Source organism: Microcebus murinus, chromosome 7, assembly GCF_040939455.1.
Source record: "Microcebus murinus isolate Inina chromosome 7, M.murinus_Inina_mat1.0, whole genome shotgun sequence".
Classification (NCBI taxonomy): Eukaryota; Metazoa; Chordata; class Mammalia; order Primates; family Cheirogaleidae; genus Microcebus; species Microcebus murinus.
Window position 1 is genome coordinate 60268408 of NC_134110.1, and position 20777 is coordinate 60289184.

Here is a 20777-nt window from a genome sequence, read left to right on the forward strand (position 1 = left end):
AGTGTTACAATTCAGTGGTTTTTAGTATACTCACAGAGCCCGGCAACCATCACCACTATCCAATTTCAATCATTTTCATCACCCCATCCCCCAAAATCACATGCCAATTAGCAGTCACTTCCCATTTCCTCTCCTCCCAGCCCTTGCAATTACTAATCTACTTTCTGTTTCAGTGGATTTACCTGTTCTGGATACATGATATAAATGGAATCATATTTGGCCCTTTGTGTCTGGCCTTGTTCACTTACCACGTTTTCGTGGTTCATTCATGTTGTAGAGTGTGTCAGTATTTCATTATTTTTCTTGGAAAATAAGATTCCGTTGTATGGAAATGCCACATTTTAGTTATCTATTTATCAGTTGATAGATGTTTGAATTGTTTCCATTTTTTTCTCTGTTATAAATAATGCTAACTATGAACATTTGTGTAAAAGTTTTTGTGTGACCATAGGTTTTAAAACCTCTTGGCTATATACCTAGGAATCGTCTATGGTAACTCTGGGTTTGGCTTTTTGAGGAATTGTCAAAACTATTCAGCTATTTTCCAAAGTGGCTGCTCTATTTTACATTCCCACCAACAATGTATGAAGGTTTTAACTTCTCCACATCCTTGCCAACACTTGTTACTGTCTTTTTTATTTTAGTCATCCTAGTGGATGAGAGGTAGTATTATTACATTATTGGTTCAATCCGCATTTCTTTAATGACTAATGACATTAAGCATCTTTTCATGTGCTTATTGGCCATCTGTATATATTCTTTTGAGAAATATCTATTCAAATCATTTGCCCATTTTCTTTTTTCAGATTTTTTTTTTTTTAATTTCAGGATATTACGAGGGCACAAACATTTTGGTTACAATTTATGTAACCCAAGTGAGGGTTAGAGGCATGCCCTTCCCCTCTACAATGCTCACCATGTCCTTTAGATGTGAGTTTACTCCCCGCCCCCAACCCCCTAATCCCTGGTGAATATTACTACCATGTGAGCACCACAGTGTTGATCAGTCAGTGCTCTGTTCAGATTTTTAACTTCATTTGGCACTGTGGTGTGTAGTTTATAGGGAGGCTTGACTTCATTCAAGACAACTCAGTGCTCTCTGATGTTCTTTTATCCTAGTAAGAGCTTTAATTTTTCACCTTCATGCTGGGCATGTGATGCGAGCCTGTACTGGGGAGTCTGAGGTGGGAGGATGGCTTGAGCCTGCAGTGAGCTCTGATCATACCACTGCACTCCAGCCTGGGTGACAGAACAAAACCCTGTCTCAGGAAAAATAATTTGTTTTCACTTTCAAAATATTTATTTTGTCATATTTTCCAGACTGCAGTCCTTGATGGTGCAGTCAGGAGTGAAACTTCCTGCCTTCTCTGTTTTTCATTAGCATTATTACATCATCACAAACCAGTGCTTTACTCTTTCTTATTCGTTTTCTTTTATAAATTTGAGCTCATTCTCTGCCCCTTCTTTTCCCTTGGCCCATTTAAAAATTAGATTATTAGTCTTTTTATTGTTGTGTTGTAAGAGTTCTTTATATATTCTGGACAGTCCCTTATCAGATATATGATTTGCAAATATTTTCTCCCATTCCATGGGTTGCCTTTCTTGACAGTGTTCTTCAAAGCACGAAAGTGTTAAATTGGATTAAGTTCAACTTATCTTTTTTTTTTTTTTTAAATCTGTTTGTGCTTTTATATCTAAGAAACCCTTTCTTTCTTTCTTTCTTTCTTTCTTTCTTTCTTTCTTTCTTTCTTTCTTTCTTTCTTTCTTTCTTTCTTTCTTTCTGCTTTTATATCTAAGAAACCCTTCCTTCCTTCCTTCCTTCCTTCCTTCCTTCCTTCCTTCCTTCCTTCCTTCCTTCCTTCCTTCCTTCCTTCCTTCCTTCCTTTCTGCTTTTATATCTAAGAAACCATTTCTTTTCTTTTCTTTCTTCTTTTCTCTCTCTCTCTTTCTCTCTCTTTCTTTCTTCTTTCTTTTTTCATGAGACAGAGTCACACTCTGTTGCTCAGGCTAGAGTGCGGTGGCATCTGCTTAGGTCACAGCAACCTCAAACTCCTGGGCTCAAACCATCCTCCTGCCTCAGCCTCCCAAGTAGCTGGGACTACAGGCACTCACCACAAGACTTTTATTTTATTATTTTTGTTTGTTTTTTATTTTTTTTTCTTCTAAGAGTTTTAAAGCTTTAGTTTTTACATTTAGGTTTACAATTCCCTTAATATTTCTATATTATATGGTACAAAGTAGGGCCACTCTTCTTCTTCTTTTTTTTTTTTTTTTTAAAATGATGGTTACATGATGCCTAAGTAGGTGGCGATGCCTTAATCATGTGTGTTGTCAGGCCCTAGGGCCTCTTCCATCCTTGTTAAGGAAGTGCTAACCTTCTCTCTTTTCATACAATGCATTTAAAAAATATATCTTTTATAGTAAATTTAGCACACATACAGAAAAGTAGACAAAATAACAATGTATAGTTAAATAAATGGTAATAAATCAATACCCTGTAACCAACACCCAGGTCAAGAAACAGAACACTGTCAGCATTCCACTGCCCAATCAATACTCCTTCCTCCCCCAGAAAGTAAAAGCTACCTTTTAAGGCAAACTCTTTTCTGCTTTTCTTAGCTTTACTATCTAGAAATACATTCCTAACAATAGACTTTCACTTTGCCAGTTTTTGAAACTGGTATCAATGGAATTATATCACTTCTGGATCCTTTTATTCAAAATTACTTTTGTGAGACTCATTCAGCTTTTGCTGTTTTTGATGAACAGAAATTCTTATTTATATTATGATCCAGTATAATAATCCTTTTCTTTATGACTAGAGTTTTTCTGTCCAGTTTAGGACATTTTTCCTAATCCTAAGGTCACACAGATATCCTTCTATATTATCTTCTTAGAGATTTTATTATTTGCCTTTTACATTTAGATCTACAATTCATCTGGATCTTTGTGTATGATAAGGACAGGAGTTAAATTTCATTAAAAAAAAATCCAACCATCTCAGCACAATTTATTACAAGTATCTTACTTTCTAAACTGCCTTGAAATACCTGTGTTGTCATAAGTCACATGTTCCTTTAGCTTTGGTCTATGCCTGACCTCTTTATTCTATTTCATTGATCTCTTTGTCTCTCCTTAACTATCCACAAAAGTTTGAAAAGCAACTTGTAAAGTTCTACTGGGGTGGAGGAGAAGAGTTGGAATCTGGACTGCGATTGCACTAAATTTATAGATCAATTTAGGGAGTTTGACAATTTCACAATATTCAGTCTACTAGTCCATGAACATGGTATATGTATCCTCCATTTATTTAGATCATCTTTGATTTCTTTCAAAACTGTTTTAAAGCTGTGTAGAGGCTTTCATTGGATCTGTTCTTAGATATTTAATAGGTTTTTGTATTATTTTAAATAGTATTTCAAATTTTTCATTTTCTTTTTTTTCTTTTTATAGAGATGGGGTCTTGCTCTTGCTCAGGTTGGTCTCAAGCTCCTGACCTCAAGTAATCCTCCCACCTCAGCCTACCAGAATGCTAGGATTACAGGTGTGAGCTATCATGCCTGGCCAAAATTTTCATTTTCTGGGGTTTTTTTGGTATATAACACAATTAATTTTTGTTAGACATTAACCTAGTTATCAACAACATAGCTAGTTAACAAATCAGGAACAACCCTTAACTACTGAGAGACGGGGTTGATGGATAAATACCTCCAGCTTTCATGCTCCTCAGTAGGTTAATTCTGAAGTATGTTCCACATGGTCTCTAACAGAGTTCCTGGTGGGATTGAGTTCAAATTGCCCATGGTGGTAAAACACTCATCAGCCCATCTTTTATTGGGTTTTCTCCCTGCCCTATCTTTTATCTCCATTCCCACACAGTGCTTCCTGCAGTCACTTCCTAAATAAGCTACTTATATCCATATCCCTGTCTCAAGGTCTGCTTTTGGGAAAATCAAATATAAGACATGGCCTATCCCTATAAGGGATACAGTCCTTCAGGACTCAACACAAAGTAAGAGGGTTTTGTTAGCATTTCTCACTACTTTGCGGGGGATCCTAGACATCAATCCTTGTTGTCTTAGCCCTGAGTGCCTGTCATAGTAACTGCTCAATTTCTTGGCTTCTCAGTTTGTATTTCTGGAATTAATGTAGGTCCCTGGGGAAAAAGTGCTCCAAAGAGAGGATTCTCTTCCCTGGGTCTTATTCATCCCTGAGATCCTGGTTTGGTAATTCATCGTTATTTCGTTAGTTTTCTTGTGCCTTTATGCAGATTTAAAGAAATATTTTGTCTAACTTTTCCAGTTGTCCTCAAAGGGAGAATTAGTCTGAATTACTAGAAAGGCAGTCCCTAGCCTCCTTCTCTGAGGTTGTGTTGCACTTTGACTCTTCAAAGAGCTTTTGCCTGACCTCCGCTTATTTATCTATATTTCCTCCTCCCTCATCCATGTGATGGTCTTTCACAACGCCATGCCTTTACTTGTTTTTCCCTGTTCAAAGTGTGACCCATCAAAGTATTAGATCCCTGGAAGAGTAAAATTCTTCCTAACATGCCGTCAACAAAGAGGTAAGCAATGCCAAGATGGTTATCAAAGACCACATAGGCAGTTTGAATGGGCTGCCTAGGAAGAGACCAACCTTCAGCCAGGAGAGAACGTCTCAGTTCTAGGAAACCAGAGAAAGTCTCAGTTCTAGGAGTGTGTAAATCAAGCTGAAAGTTGGATAGAGCATAATAAAAGATAAATGGCAGATTTGGAAGAAAGAGAAATGAGGCAAGGTGTGGGCATGGCATGGTGTGTTCAGGAGCAAATCTAAAAAGACTAGGTTTAAGCCAGATATTCTATTTGCTTAGAACATTCTTGATAGTGCAGCTTAAATGACTTTTTAAATTCTCTTGGCTGCAATCACTTCCTCCTTCAACTTCCATGGCACTCTTATTGCATTTATCACACCATTTTTTTTTCTATTGGCTTTGAATAGTCTGTTCTTTCTAAATTATTAACTACTATATGGAAGCTGTGGTATAGTGGAAAGAGCAATGGAATCAGAGTCAGAAGAGTTGGGTTTTAGTCTCAGCTTCAGCACCTACTTAAGGTGTTTGAGCCCCAGTGTCCAAAATATTGTTTGCCCAATAGTGTGATTTGAACATTAAACGAATAAAAGGTAATAAAAGTCGTACATAGAGAGCACTTGACACATAAATGCTTCCATTTGCTGAGCCTACTGTGTGTATGAATAACTCTAGGCACTTGACATGTTATCTTATTTAGACCCCACTGCAACCCTGTGTGAGGTCTATCACTACAGATTATTTTTCAAATGAGAAAAAAAATGCTATGTTAGGTTAAATAATCTAATAAAGACTGCATAGTTAAGTAGCAGAAACAGAATTCAAATCTGGATCTGTGTGGCTCTAAAACTAGCAGTATACATTTGTCTACCCTGCTTCCCCAGGGCTCACATAGACTTCTAATAGTAGCCTTGAAGTCACTTTTTAGTCTAATCTGAGCTGATGTTGGGAGCTGGTGACCTACAAAAGTGTTCCATTATCTGCCTCAAGGGGTACCTAGTCTATCCTGATTTTATAAATAAATTTTCATATGCTTTGCGCAAAAGAACTTCCAAAGCAAAAGAGTGTTTATATGTATGTGGCATTAAAAGAGGAAAAGTGATATTTATTCTTCTTTAAAAATGGTTTACAAAACCCTCACTTAATGAGCATCTACAAAGACTGGAGAAGAGACTTCATATTTTCAGTTTCTGCCTTGAAAGAGATACTTGATTTTTTTGAAGAGGTGTTACAGCGGGTGGTCCCAAGGACAAACTGAGCGGCACACGGAGAGTCAGAGAATGAAAGTTTATTTGCTGGCGGGCTCAGAGGGGTCTCGCCACCAAATTCTGAGCCCTGTCTACCCGATTTTTCCCATTTTCATTAAGTTGGGGTGGTCTAAGTGGTGGGATATCAGGTGACTAATGCCCGCCAGGTAATAGGTTAGTATTATATTGATGCACTAGGTAATAGGGTTGTTGATGCACCAGGTAATAGGTTCAGTGTTATGCTGGTGCGCCAAGTAATAGAATAGTTGCTGGGCCAGGTAACAGGTTAGTGTTATGCTGATATGGGTCTTCTGTGAGGGATGGGGGTCTCTGGTGGCTGATGCACCACCAAATAATAGATGGGGGTTTTCCTTATCATTCCTCCCTTGGATGCTCTTATATGTCTACTATAGGGCATCATTTTCCAGTGGGTGATAGCCTTGTAAGGCTATTATGTGAGTTGCTGCCTCCAGTTACAGTTTTTTATAATTATGCTCAATATGCAGGGGCCTGTAATGGTGCCAGTCCAGTATTTCTTTCCCCACTGTGGCACACCTGTGCCTGACTAAAACATGTCTTTGGCATGTAGGTGTGGACTGTGAAACCTCCCCTGGTCCAGAAGCCTCGAGTAATCCCATTAGTGGAGGGAATCCAAGTCTTAGCATAACAAGCCTCAGGGCAGGGCTCTCTGTCACAGTTGTTAGGGCGAATGCCCAAACCAGGAGAAGGGTAGGGACTGAAGCAGGAATAGACATCCTATAATGAGCCAAAATACCACAGTTAGAGACGCCCTCTGCAGTAGTCCAATCTCCCGGAACTACTGAGAAGAGTCCAGTCCCCAATAAAGTCACTACAACCCCAATGAGAACCAGGGCCAGTGGTCCTACTTACTTCTGTTCAGTCCTGGGTGTGGCTGTCCTCTTTTGGAGATGGTTAAGCTGGATCTTTAGTGGGTTCTGCTGGTCCTGATGTGCAGTCCAGAGATCAGTTTTGTTGTCTGGTTCAGCCTTTTTCACCTGGGAGTGATGGATCTACAGAGTGATACCTGCAGTGGGAGTAACTAGTATCACAGTATGGGGACCCTTCCAGCTGGGCTCTGAGGGTGTTCTTTTCCAGTCCTTTACCCAGACTAGATTCCCTGGTTGGTGGGGGTGGACAGGGAGACCCAGGGTGATAGGGGTTTTTTCTAGGACAGTATGGTGGGTATGGCACATAGCTTTGGCTAAGGCTTGGAGGTGTGTGTTTATATTCAATTCCCCTAGTTGTCTAATGTCTCCCCTTAATTGCTTGATGAGTAGGAGAAGTCTACTGAACAGGATTTCAAAGGGTGAATATCCTGTGGGTTCCAGTATGCACCTGACTCCGAACAGGGCTAGGCTTAGCATGTCTACCCAGGATAATTGTGTTTCCTGACATAGCTTCACTAGAGTGGTCTTGAGGGTCTGGTCCATGCCCTCTACTTTCCCTGAGCTCTGTGGCCTGTAGGCTGTATATAGTTTCCATTTGATTCCTAGTGCCTTGGTGAGGTTTGCATAACCTCTGCAGTGAAGCTTGGTCTGTTGTCACTGCCTAAGGAGAGTGGCAGACCATACTTTGGGGATGATCTCTCTTAATAGAAGCTTTGCCACTTCCCTAGCCTTTTCAGTCCGGCTACGGACTGCCTCGACCCAGCCTGAGAAGGTGCATATCACCACCAGCACGTATGTATAGACCTGACATGGTATTACTTCTGTGAAATCTCCTTCCACATCCTCGAACGGAGAGGTTCCGGTGTACTGAGTTCCTGGGGCGGGTCTCAGCCTGACCACTGCATAGTTTTAAGCACAGGTCTGGCAGCGGGTGCTGACTGCTGCAGAGATGGATGGAAGTTTGGCGGTATAGTAGTACTGGGCGAGTAGCTGCATGAGGGCTGTTTTCCCTAAGTGAGTCAGGTTGTGATGTCAGGAGACAACAGAGTACGCTAGTTTACCGGGGATAAAGATGTTATGATTCTGTAGGTGCCACCACCCGTCTGCATCCCTCTTGGCCTTCTCTTGCTTTGCCCACTGGTTCTCTTCTGGCGTTTTCTTTGGTTCTTCAGGCCACTCAGGTGCCAACAAGATTTGGCACTGGGTTGCAGTGTTGTCCTCTGAACATTTTCGGGTAGCTGCACTTTTGGCTGCTTGGTCTGTCAGGTGATTACCAATGGCAACTGGACCTGTGCCCTTTTGGAGCCCTCGACAGTGGATGACCACAATTTCTTTTGGCTCCCAAACCACCTCCAGCAGTTGGAGGATTTCATCCCTATTTTTGATCTCCTTTCCACCTGCAGTCAGCAGTCCCCTCTCCCTGTACATTGCCCCATGGATATGTATTGTGACAAAGGCATATTTAGAGTCTGCGTATATATTTGTCTTCTTACCATGGGCATGCCTAAGGGCTTGGATGAGGGCCCGTAGCTCCCCCTTTTGTGCTGACCACCCTTGGGGCAAAGGAGCTGACATGATGACCTCATCCACTGTGTGACTATGAAGCCCGCCAATCATTTCCCATTCTGGATAAAACTACTGCCAACCGTGTAGAGTTCTAAGTCCAGTGCTGGTATAGGACTGTCCTTCAGATCTGGCCGGCTGGCACAGACCTCCTCTAATGCCTCGGTGCAATCATGGTCTGGGGGCCTGTCTCCGTGGGTAGGAGGGTGGTGGGATTCAAGGTCTGCACAGGCTCCAGGGTGACCCGCAGATTTACACGTAGCAGTCCCTGGTATTGTGCTAACCAGTTGCTTAAGAGCCATTGGTGCCCTGAGGTGTGCATTAGAGACCCACCGGTGCCCTGAGGTGTGCATTACTGTATGAGGGACTCGCACATGGAGGTTTTGTCCCAGTGTTGAGTTTGTCTGCTTCCTTGACTAGCAGGATGGTGGCTGCCCCAGTGCACGGAGGCAAGGTGGCCATCCTGTTTCTACCAGGTCCAATTGTTTTGACAAGTAAGCCACTGGTCTCTGCCACGGGCTCACAGTTTGAGTCAAAACCTCCAGAGCCACTTGTTTCTTCTTGTATACAAACAGGTCAAAGTCTTTGGTGAGGTCTGGTAGCCCTAGTACGGAGGCTCTTTTTAGTAAGTCTTTTATTTCCTGGAAAGCCCTTTCATGACTCTCAGGCCAATCCAATTCTTTGTTTTCAGGCCCTCGTAGGGATTTGCACAGAGGCTTGGCCTTTAGGGAGAAACTTGGGATCCAGATGCAGCAGAATCTGGCTGCTCCCAGGAATTCTCTTAGTTGTCTCTGACTGGTTGGGAATTGTACAGATGGTATGCTTACGCTCATGTGCCAGTGTCTGGTGCCCGAGTGATGTGGAAACTGAGGTACATCACCTGTTGCCTGGAGATCTGTACCCTTTTCCAGGAGACTTTGTATGCTTTGTCAGTGAGCAATTGGAGTAGGCACCAGGTTCCCTGTTGGCAGTCTTCTCTGGTTGGCCTTGCTAGAAGGAGGTCATTGACATACTGTAGAAGTGTGCAGTGGGTTTCTTCTCTCAGAAAGGAGATGAGGTCAGCGGTTAGAGCCTCTCCGAATAGAGTTGGTGAATTTTTAAATCCCTGTGGTAGTAGAGTCCAGGTCAGCTGAGTTTTCCTTCTAGTCTGAGGATCCTTCCACTCGAAGGCGAACAGGGGCTGGCTCTTTGGAATGAGCTGCAGGCAGAAGAAAGCATCCTTTAAGTCTAGGCAGGAGAACCAGGCAGCATCAGGAGGAATGACGCTCAGGAGGGTGTATGGATTCAGTACCACTGGGTGGAGAGCCACTCTGGCCTCATTAATCAGTCGCACATCTCAGACGGGCCGGTATCCACCTCCGTTGGGCTTTTTGACTGGCAGGAGGGGAGTGTTCCATGGGGACTGGCACTCCACTAAAATCCCCTCCTGCTTAAGCCTATTAACGTGTTCCTGAATTCCCTTTTGAGCCTCCTTGGGGATGGGGTACTGTTGTCTCCTGGTCGGTTGGGCTCCCGGTTTCATCTTGATCACCAGGGGTGCATGCTGGTGTGCAAGACCGGTGGGGCGGGGGGGATTGTCCTCCGCCCATAGCAATGGAAAATCCTGCCAGAAGTCAGGTAGTCTGTTCCTCTTTGGCCTTGTCATAGAGCTTCCATTCTGATTCCTGGGGAAAGGTGACCGCCATTATTAGAGTCTCTGGGCCGCTAAGAGTGAGGCTCATAGTCCCTTCCAGGTGGAAGGTGATCTGGGCTTCCAGTTTGCTCAGGAGATCTCTACCTAGGAGGGGAATGGGGCAGTCAGGTATGTATAGAAATTCATGTCTTGTCTGGTGTCCCCCCCATCTGGCATATTCGGGATTGGCAGAAGGGCCAAGCTACTCGAGTTCCTGTGGTTCCCACAATGGTGGTTTCCCGCTTTATAAGTGGAGCCACTGGGGTTGTTAGTACCGAATGTTCTGTCCCAGTATCCACCATGAATGTTAATGGTTGGCCTCCCACTTCCACTACGACCGTAGGATCTCGGGAGCCAAGAGTCAGGGAACCTGATCGGTCTTATTCTGAATCGACCCCAGTGAGATGAGACCAATGAGGTCCTGGGTCACTGGCTTCTGCTGAAAGCCCCTGGGCACGTTCCTGTTTGGTGGTGGGTAGTTTCTTTTGTTGGGGCATTCATGCTTCCAGTGACCAAACTCCTTATAATAGGCGCACTGGTCAGGCTTCAGGGTCCCTCATCTCCTGGGTTCTCCTTCCCGTGGAGGGCCAGGTCTCTTGGCTGGGTCAGGTCTTCCGAGGGCAGCAGCCAGGAGAGCAGCTTTCTGTTTCATTTTCTTGTCATTCTCCCTCTGGGTGGTCCAGTCTTGATTAACATAGACCTTCTGGGCCACTTCCATCAGCTGCGTGATGGTCATTCCTTCAAACCCCTCAAGTTTCTGGAGTTTCTGTCAGATGTCAGTTTAGGACTGCCCAATGAATGTGGCATTCACCATCACTGATTTTCAGCCACATCTGGGTCGAAGGGTATGTAGACCCAGTAGGCCTCACAAAGGCACTCATAGAATTCACTAGGTGATTCCTCCGGATTCTGGGTGATCAGAGCGACTTTATTCACATTGGTTGGTTTTCTGGCTCCCTCCTGGACCTCGTGGAGGAGAGCTTTCCGATACCTTCTGAGTGCCTCTCGTTGATCGGGGAGTTGAAATCCCAATCCAGGTTGGTCTTGGGTGCTTCTCTCTGTGCCCACTGCTCCACATCCAAGGTCCCTGCTGGAGCCTGGTCCTGGAGCCACCTCTAGGTCTCAGCTACAATCCGGTGTTGTTCTTCCGTGTTAAAAAGGGTCAAAAAGAGCTGGTAGCAGTCTTCCCAAGTGGGATCGTGGGTCTGAAAGATGGATTCCAGGAGGTCAATGAGGGCCTGAGGTTTTTCTGAGTATGGTGGGGTATGGTGCTTCTAGTTCAGAAGGTCAGTGGTAGAGAAGGGCTGGTAGTACAGGACTGGCTGATCTGGCTGAATGGACCCATCGCCTATAACCTGCATCAGATCTCACACCTCATGCAGGGGCATCTGGAGGGCTGAAGTTGGGCTGGAGGTGACCGTAGCCGGTGGGTAATGGGAGTGTCGGCACTCAGTTGGTCTGGAACTGCCAGCGGGGAGACTGACAGTGGCAGGGTGTCTGATGGATTCGAGGGTACTTCAGGAGGTGTCACAGGGTTGTAGAGAGGTGGTGATGGATCCTCTTCAGGAGCTTCCTGATAGATGGGTTTGGACAGTTTGGAGCCTCTGGTCCCTTAAGCCACAAAAATCCTGCTCTGTCCCTTATTAGCACAGAACCAGATCCAAGGGGGCATAGTCTGAGCAATCTCTGGCCATGAATCAATGTAAGGGAATTGGCTGGGGTGGCCAGGAGTCCCGGTCACAATTCTCCAAACTGCTCGCATAGTGGAGAGGTCTAAGGTTCCTGCTGCGGGCCAGTTGACCCAGAAGGTGGGCTATTCCTGTTCACAGAGGGACCTAAGTCTACTGGGACTCAGTGTGACACCATAATCTCCCCTGAAACCCTTCTTAAAGTTCTTTAACATGCATTTAAGGACTGTAGGCTTAGATTCTATGGTACCCATCCTAAACCCCTGAACGGTGTCACAGCTTAACAGACAAGGGGGGGGTTGGTTTCTCTCAGGTGTCCACCTGGTTACGACTCTCTCTGGAACTTAGGCACATCTTGGCGAAGGTGTGCACATATAAACCCCTGGCCTGGTTACTCTCTTTAGGGGAGTGAATCACCGTTATGCCATATGACGTCACCACAGAACCACAGGTGAGGACCCACTCAAGTTCCATAGCCATGGCCGTGGAACTACAAACAGTCACTCTTCACTCACTCACTCAGACAGGAAGAGGTTACATATTCCCACCCTGGTAATTCCCTGCACTCAGGAGGTAATCAAGCTCCTCCTCCATCGCCTGATGGCCCGACTCAGGCGGGTCCTGGGACCTTACCTGGTCCGACGCCTCCAGACCTGATTTGACTTATCCTTCCCTCCAGAGTGTCCGGGCGAGTTCAGGACCCCGTGACCAGTGGGAGCACCTGAGGAGCGAAGATATTCCGCAAAATGGCAGTTGGTGCCAGTTTGCTTCTGTTGCTGAGGTCCCACCCGTTGCTGTGCCCGTCCCTGAACTGGTGGCTTCAAGGGGTCAGTGCAGTCGGTTTTTCTGGCCAGGGAACCCAAATGTTACAGCAAGCGTTATAGTGGGCAGTCCCGAGGACAAACCGAGCGGCACGCGGTTGCTGGAGAATCAAAGTTTACTCATCAGCAGGCACACAGGCGTCTTGCCACCAAATTCTGAGCTCATCTACCTGATTTTTCCCACTTTTAATAAGTTGGGGTGGGATATCAGGTGACTAATGCCTGCCAGGTTAGCATTATGTTGATGAACCAGATAATAGGGTAGTTGATGTGCCACATAATAGGTTTAGTGTTATGCTGATAAACCAGGTAATAGATTAGTTGGTAGGCCAGGAAATAGGTTAGTGTTATGCTGATGTGGGTCTGCCCTGAGGGGTGGGGTTGTCTGGTGGCTGAGGTGCCAAGTAATAGACAGGGGTTTCCTCATCAATAGAAACCTTTGATAAGCTATGCATTAGCTCCCTAGGAAAAAAAAGATCTATTCAAGAATTTGCCTTTATGATTTCACTAATCACAAGTTAAAGAATCCCTTTGTAGAACAGGTATATCACCTTTCATTTAAAAGTAATAAAAAACATGAATCACTTATATCAGGAAATTAGTGGAAATTTCCACGTTTTGTCATTGCGTATGTGATGGTGGTGGGGGTAAGGAAATCGTGCAGACTAGTGTGCTAAAACAAGTTGCCACAAAGTCATCTCCGTGATCCCACTATCACTTTGTGGAAAAGTCCTTACACGAGTATCTTACTTTCCCAATAAAAGGCTGTGTATTTCTTGCTCCTTAACTGCCTTTACACTTCCACTTTAAATACAAATGCTGATAAAGGATGGGAAACAACAACAGAAAAGCCCTAAGGGTCTGCAAAATAATTAGGGCTGCCCCCAGGGAAATCAGCGCGAGATAAGGCTAGAGCCCCTCTTCCTTCCCACCTCCTCCGGGACTCACGCACACTTACTGTCCCTCGGGGCGGGCTCGCCCCTCCGCCTCCGCCTTCCCGAACACGTGCTCTCCCGAACACTCACTCTCGAGACATCCCACCCCCCGGGGGCTGGGCTCGGGAGCCGAACGGACCAATCGGCACGCGCCTTACAGCGTCGTGGCTCGGCAACGTTGAGCCGCCCAATCGAAAGGGCCTTACCGCCCGTTTCCCGGAGCCCCGCCCCCTCGCCGCCGTGCCCCCGCCCGCCGGTCTCCTCCCTCCTCCTCCTCCTCCCCCCGTTCGCCCCTCCCCCGCCGCTCCGGAGCGGAGCCTGCGAGACGGAGAAACTGGGGCAGAAGTGAAGATGGCGGCGGCGGTGCTGGCGGCGGTGGCGGCTTCTCGCCAGTGACGCGCGGTGCGGGCTCTTCTCCCTCTCCACCTTGCGTAGTCCAGACCCCGTCCGCCGCCGGGACCGTACAGTCCCCGCAGCCCGCAGCCCGCCCCTCTCCTCCCTCCCCAGTCGCCTCCTCTCCCGACGCCCGGCTGCCGCTGGCGGCGGCGCGCCCCGGGTCCCGACAGCCAGCTTCGCACTCGGCGCTGTCGCTGGGGAGCGGGAAGCGTGGTGATTTGCCCTCCTGCCCGCCCCGCCGGGCCGCGGACACACGCCCGGCAGGGAGGCGGCGGCCCCTGCGCATTAGCTTCCCTCCATTTGGGGACTGGGAGGCGGCGGCTTTGGGTTTTGGGGAGGGGAAGGGGATTGGGGGGGCGGGCGAGAGCGGGAGGGGGCCGTCCTCGGGAGGAGGACGAGAAGGAAAGCACCATGACGACCATCCATTTCGTGGTTCACCCGCTGCCGGGCACCGAGGACCAGCTCAATGACAGGTAATAGGGCCGGCGGGTCGGCGGGCGGGCGGGGGGAGGGGCGCTCTTCCTTCCCTCCCCCTCCTCCCCTCCCTCCCCCTCCTCTCCTCCCCCCCACGGGACCGCGCCGGGGCGGGCTCCTGTGTTTACGCGCGGGCAGTCCAGCTGGGGTGTGGGGGGGTCCTTACTGCCCCCTGCTAGGCCCCATCCGGGCGAAACTTCTGGTTCCGGGGGCTGGGGGCCACTGGGGGAGCGCGGTGTAGACGGGACCCGCGGTGTAGACCCGAGAGCGCGCTGCACATCCCCTTCCCCCCTTTCCGCGAGGAGCCGCGTTGAACTCGACAGGGATGGGGGGGCTCCGGTTCCCGGGGGGCAGGCTGTAATTGCCTCTCGGCCCAGGCCCGAGGAATCCATATTAGTCAAAGTTGAATTGAGACAGACAATGCGGATGGGGGATGGTGGAGGTAAAAAGAGAGGGAAGAGGAGAAGCGGGGCAAGGGGCCCCGGGGCAGGCTGGGCCGGGCTTGCCCGTGCCGGGGAGATGTGTCCGGTGGGGCGATCTGGACCTGCCAGGCCTGCGGATCCCGGGGGAGAGAAGCCGATTCCCGGCAGATGGGGGGTGGGGGGGTGAGGGAGGGAGAGGGAGGAAGCGCCATGATTATTGTTATTATTATTAAATTTGAGCCCCTGCGGTGAGGTTTGCCTGGCCTGGGAGAGGATGAATTCTGGCGGGGGTGGGGAAGTGAATTGGATTCCCTTTGCTCTCCTTCTCCTGAAATGGTGCTGGCAGCTCCTGCCAGCCCCTGTGGTGCGAGCTTTTTTGTTTCCTTTTTTATTCTAATGATAGTGTTTTCCTGAGTTGTAATTTGACAGCTGAAAACCGTGCGTAGCGTGTCAAAGGAAAACTCTTACGTTTGCAGTTCAGCAATGCAGCTTTTCTTAACACGCTGTAAATTTCTGGGTTGGGTTTGCTATGGGCGGAGGAGGAATTATGATTTTTTTATTTTTTGCCTTTTATAAGAATGCTGTTTTGGTTTGGATTCCTCTCCTTCCCTCCTCCACCGTTCCTTGCCAGTTTAGGATATTGGATTGCAGGGCCCCGGCATGCTCACAGGGAACTAAGGTAAAGCAGGACAAGTTCCTTCACTGTTGCAAAACAGAATCAGAGGAGGTTGAGGGAGGCCTCCATTAAAGCATGTCTTAGAATCTAGGACTCAGATCTAATGATGTGTTACATGTCCACAGGCTCAGAAAGTGGGAGCATTTTAAGCCTCCCTCTCCCCCAGTACTTTCACCGCTCTCTGTATTTCTTTTGAGTATAGAAACTTAGACCCATCTGGGTCTAAGTTTAGAAGCTAGATATAATTTTTGCTAAGTGACCGGGTGACTTAAGTTGCATGACGCGGTTTGTCATGCGCTTCCCGGCGAGAGGAAGAGGCCTAACTTGCTGCTAAGATATGGGCTTCTGTCTCAGTATATCTGACCACCTCAGGTGGGGCAGACAGCCTTTAAATCCCGAGCTGGGGGTTTAGTTTCTGGCACTGGGTTCGGATTTGTCTAATCTTTGCTCTTGCCATATTGTATTTAACATGTATGTGAAACTTTTGAAATACTTCTTGAAAACACTGATCATTTGGAGTTGCCACATAGTTTAAATACTGAAACAACTTTTTAAGTTATTTAACGTTTTGTTATGTGGTCCTTACTTTGACTTTATTTCATTAAAGATCTTTTAAAGACATCAACATAAGATTCTTTGTAAATTTTGGAACCAGGCCAGGAGTGATGATAGCTTTACTGTCATTCATGGAACCATGCTGGTGGTGCTTGTCCTGTAACTTTTCTTGTAACTTGAAAATTGCACCAGGGAACAGAGAAGTAGAGCATGTTTTCTACATTAGTACTAACTTTCTCAGTTGGCTGTGCACACCAAAACCTATTTTGCAGTTGTGTTGGACACTTTGATTCTTTCTTTTTTTGAAAGGCCCGCTCTGTTGCCCATGCTAAAGTGCAGCGGCATCATCATAGCTCACTGCAACCCTAAACTCCTAGGCTCTAGCAATCCTCCTGTTTCAGCCTCCTGAGTAGCTGGGACTATAGGCATGTGGCACCGTGCCCAGCTAATTTTTCTATATTTTGTAGAGCTGGGGATCTCGTTCTTGCTGGTCTGGAACTCCTGGCCTCAAGTAATCCTACCACCTCAGCCTCCATAATTCATGTTTGGGGCATTCCTTTTGCTTCAGTTACTTTTGAAATTGACAAGTAATTAACTTTTTATTTATTTATTTTTTAAGAGACAGGGTCTTGTACTGTCACTCAGGCTGGAGTGCAGTGACCCATAGCTCACTACAACCTTTGACTCCTGGGCTCAAGTGATCTCTTGTCTCAGCCTCCTGAGTAGCTAGGACTGGAAGCACATGCCACTGTGCCGGCTAATTTTTTAATTGTTTTATAAGGGTTGGGGCTGACAGGGGTCTTGCTTTGTTGCCCAGGCTAACCACAAACTCCTGGCCTCAAGTGATCCTCCCATCTCCACTTCTCAAAGTGCTGGAATTACTGGTATGAGCCACACCGCCCAGCTTTAATGTACTTTTTAAAAGCTACCTTTTCTTTTTCCATTCCTAGTATAAATAATTAGCTTTGTTTTTGATTCTTATAATGTCAGTATATAATATTAAGAGTATGTAGATCATAATGAGTTTTCATTTCATGAAATAAGGAAAAGATCAGTGGATCTGAGTCATATCATACCATGTGTGCATCAAGGTGGCAGACATTTGAAAAAAATAGAAAAGTACTGTAAGTAAAATTTTAGGGACCTATGGTTGTACCTGTTAGACATAAACTTGTCTGATTTGTTGAGATTTGTGAAGCCAGCATTTGAGACAGTCACAAATCCTAAGTTTTGAAGTAGTTGACTTGTATTGACTTGCAGCAAAAGCTGTTGTATCTTCCCTTCAAAAGGAAATGTCTGCTTTACATACCTAGTTGCAAAGTAATAGGATCAACTACTGCTTGAGAAAAATCTGTTTCCAAAAGAGATTGGTTTTCTGGAACCTTTTAATTAACTATAGTAAGCAGCCTAGAATATATTTTCATCTTCAGATAAAAACTTTACCAAATTTTAACAAGTTTTGATAATAGAAAAGAATGCTAGTATGGCTTGCTTTGTTGTTTTTTATTATGAGAAATGTGTCTATGAGAATCAAATAAACAAGTTTAGGATGAAAGGATAACTAGGTGTACTTTGTTCTTTACACTAAAAGCAGTGAGGTGCTTGTTTCAGCAGCACATGTACTAAAATTGGAAGCATACAGGGAAGATTAGGATGGCCCCTGTGCAAGAATGACAGTGTTCCATATAAAAATTAATAAAAACAGTGAGATGAGACAAATAGTCTGGTACTGCAAATAAATTTCTCAGTTAAAGAAAACTTTTGGCCCTCAGAACATCAGTATTTTCTTCTCTAAATAAGCTTTCTTTAAATACCCACATCCTGTAAAAAGTCAAATATTTTTTTTTCTCAGCTCTTTTGTAAAAAAACCAAATATTTTGTTCAGTGTAATAGTCTGATGTTTCAAGCATCTAAAATGTATAAAAAGAAAGACACTCATCTGATTTTTTTCATAATTTGTGTTTTCAGACTTGCTTAATGGATAATGATGGCTGCATGAGTGAAGTCGAAGAATATGGGTGGGGGGGATGGCTAGAATGGAAAGAGGAGAGAAATTCAGAGAGCCAGGGATGTTGGCTCTGCTTCCCAGAGTGATTACAAGGTCCCTGGCACAGAGTTGCTGGGCCTTCTGCAAATATTCATTGCATTGAATTGAAACCATTCAGTGCTCAGATACTTCTGTGACATTTTGATTTTCTTTCTAGTGAATTTCTTGAGTTAGTGCTATGTTTTTATTTAAAACATTGTCTTAGGAAACAGCAGAATAATACCAAGAACATGGTTCTGCATATTGAAATTGAGGGGAGAGCTGGAAGTGCCTGGTACCTGAGTAGTCATGTAGACCACCAGTCTTCTCACTAATGAGTTGAAGAAATAGACCTAGAGATTTATCCATGGGTACACAGCAAGTGACTGACATATAGCTGAGGGGTCCACATGATGGGTCTTCTGACTTTTTTTTTTTAAGTCCAGGGCTCCTTTCTACTCTTCCCACATGGCTTGTATTCCGGAATATTTCTGTCTCAGACATCCCAGCCCTAGAGCAGCCACCTGTATTAGATTTTTGATATCCTCTTCCCCTCAACTACTCCCTCTAGGCTTCTAGTTTGATTTGTGTCTTTTAGAGGAGAGAGCTGACCCTCTTAACCGTTTCCTAGTAGTAGGTTAGGAGAGGCTTTTTTTTTTTTTTTTTTTTTTTGAGACAGAGTCTCACTTTGTTGCCTAGGCTAGAGTGAGTGCCGTGGCGTCAACCTAGCTCACAGCAACCTCAGACTCCTGGGCTCAAGCGATCCTTCTGTCTCAGCCTCCCAAGTAGCTGGGACTACAGGCATGCGCCACCATGCCCGGCTAATTTTTTCTATATATATTAGTTGGCCAATTAGTTTCTTTCTATTTATAGTAGAGACGGGGTCTCGCTCTTGCTCAGGCTGGTTTTGAACTCCCGACCTCGAGCAATCCGCCCGCCTCGGCCTCCCAGAGAGCTAGGATTACAGGCGTGAGCCACCGCGCCCGGCCCTAGAGAGGCTTTTTTTTAAAGGTGATCTGTGGGTAAGGCATGGTGTGTTGTCCTGAATTACTCAGGATGCAGGTTAGTTACAATACAAACTAGTTCTCATTGTTTGTCTATATGTGGAATTTTCCTGTGAGCTTTGCCTTTTGGCATTATAATGTGTTGTGCAATCGTAAACAGTCTTTATTGAGATTATCGTATCAAAAGGATTTTTTCTCTAAGGAGTTTTCCCTTCAGGTGCTGTAACACAAGGTGATATAGTATACACAGGAGCTTGAAACTATGTGCTGGCAGACAAGTCATTTAACCTCTTAGAATCTCCCACTTTACTCTCTAAATTAGGCATAGTACCCACCTCAAGGTCAGGAAAGAACAGTTGAGATAGTGAATGGGAAAACAAATACTATAATGTGGATTCTATTGAAAATATGAAGAGATAGTTACTTTTAACTTTTTTTATGTGTTGCCTGGTTTCAAATAGCAAAGCAGGAACTCAAAGAAATTGCCATAAAATATTTTTAGTATTGGGTGCATAATCCAGACTCTTAATCCTAGATTAGTGGTTCTCTGATGGGGGCTATTTTTCCCTCCAGGAATATTTGGTAGTGTCAGAGACATTTTTTGATTCACAGCTGGGGAATTGCTGCTGGCCTCAGCAGCAATTGGTGAGGCCAGAGGGATGCTGCTAAACTTTCTGTAATGTACAACAGCAGCCCCCCCCCCCCCCCCCGCAAAATATCAGTTGTGCTGAGGTTGAGAACTCTGTTCTAGATTATCTTCAATGCACATAGTTGTACAAATAAATGGAAACAGCTTTTATGAAGAACAATTCAAGCACTCTAAGTTCTGAAGTTAATCTGAAAACATGATCATTTAAATAAAGATTAATTAAAGTTAAATAAAAATTTAAGTCAGTTCATCTGTAATGAGTCACATTTTTCAGTCTGAAGCCCCATGTAGCTACTCCTTACTGTATTGGATAGTGTAGATGAAGAACAATGCCATCATCACTAAAAGTTCTCTTGAATAGCATTGACATGGAAAGTGCATTTTTGCACAGGGCATAGCATTTAGTAAATGCTCATTGTATTTATTATGAACTGTTGGGTTTTAAAGACTCAGGTATATCCTTGCCCTCTCAGTAGGAGCCAGAAAATATGCCAGGGATTATGTGGAGCTGAATAAAGGTTGTGCTGGGTAGAGGTTATTGTATTTGATAGCTGCCTGAAATTTCAGTGCTGAACCAAAAACACAAAAGCCAAGAAATCCCAAACAAAAAGCCCCCAAGTATCAGGCAGTCTGGAATAGAGCATCACATCACACTAAATCAGTGGGAAATCTCACCGTTTGATTATTGTGATAGTTACTTAAAAACAGTGCTACATATTCTGTATTAGAATAGTCTCACTTAACAAAAATGATTAAATGAAGTTGCTTAAAGAAATTAAGATTAAAAACAGGGTATGAGGTAGCCAGAAAAAAAAAAAAAAGGAAAATCAAAGCAAACAAAGGCAGAGCAATTTTATAAATCAAGAAATCCATGACTGAATCATAGGCCTAGAAGTAAACAGGTACTTCTGAAGACAATTACATGGTACACAGGAGTACAACTAGGAATAATGGGATTAAATTAGCAAAGTTCAGAATTTTTTCCCTAACAATTAGGTTATTTAGGAAATAGTCTCTGAAGGAAAGTTCAGTCACTGAAGACTGTATCAAATTACACTTAGGTAGATCTTATAGGGTTTATTGACAGGAACAATTTCATGTTGCAGGAGGATATACTTAATGTCTTCTTTACCCCGTTTTGTTATATATCAAATTAAGAAAACAAACTCCAGTT

General features: G+C 45.0%; 1 protein-coding gene, 1 long non-coding RNA gene and 2 other non-coding genes across 4 annotated transcripts in view; 2 read left to right on the plus strand and 2 right to left on the minus strand.

Annotated features, from left to right (window-relative positions):
• The window catches only part of LOC105882170 (uncharacterized), a 36768-nt gene extending 23283 nt beyond the window's left edge, over positions 1-13485 (minus strand). The window contains exons 1-3 of the long non-coding RNA XR_001159110.3: positions 13425-13485; positions 12279-12366; positions 6706-6830 (exon numbers count right to left, since the gene is read on the minus strand). This is a non-coding gene — a long non-coding RNA (uncharacterized LOC105882170). The remainder of the gene's footprint in view (positions 1-6705; positions 6831-12278; positions 12367-13424) is intronic.
• On the minus strand, positions 2276-2397 carry LOC142872236 (U6atac minor spliceosomal RNA). Its single transcript, XR_012920451.1, has one exon. It is a non-coding gene; the product is annotated as a U6atac minor spliceosomal RNA (small nuclear RNA).
• A 649-nt stretch (positions 13486-14134) lies between the features above and the next one.
• Positions 14135-20777, plus strand: part of UBR5 (ubiquitin protein ligase E3 component n-recognin 5) — a 124675-nt gene continuing 118032 nt past the window's right edge. The window contains exon 1 of the mRNA XM_012784323.3: positions 14135-14270. Coding sequence (XP_012639777.1) covers positions 14209-14270 — 62 coding nt within the window. The 5' untranslated portion in view covers positions 14135-14208. The remainder of the gene's footprint in view (positions 14271-20777) is intronic.
• Positions 17523-17630, plus strand: LOC142872034 (U6 spliceosomal RNA). The gene has a single exon (XR_012920281.1). It is a non-coding gene; the product is annotated as a U6 spliceosomal RNA (small nuclear RNA).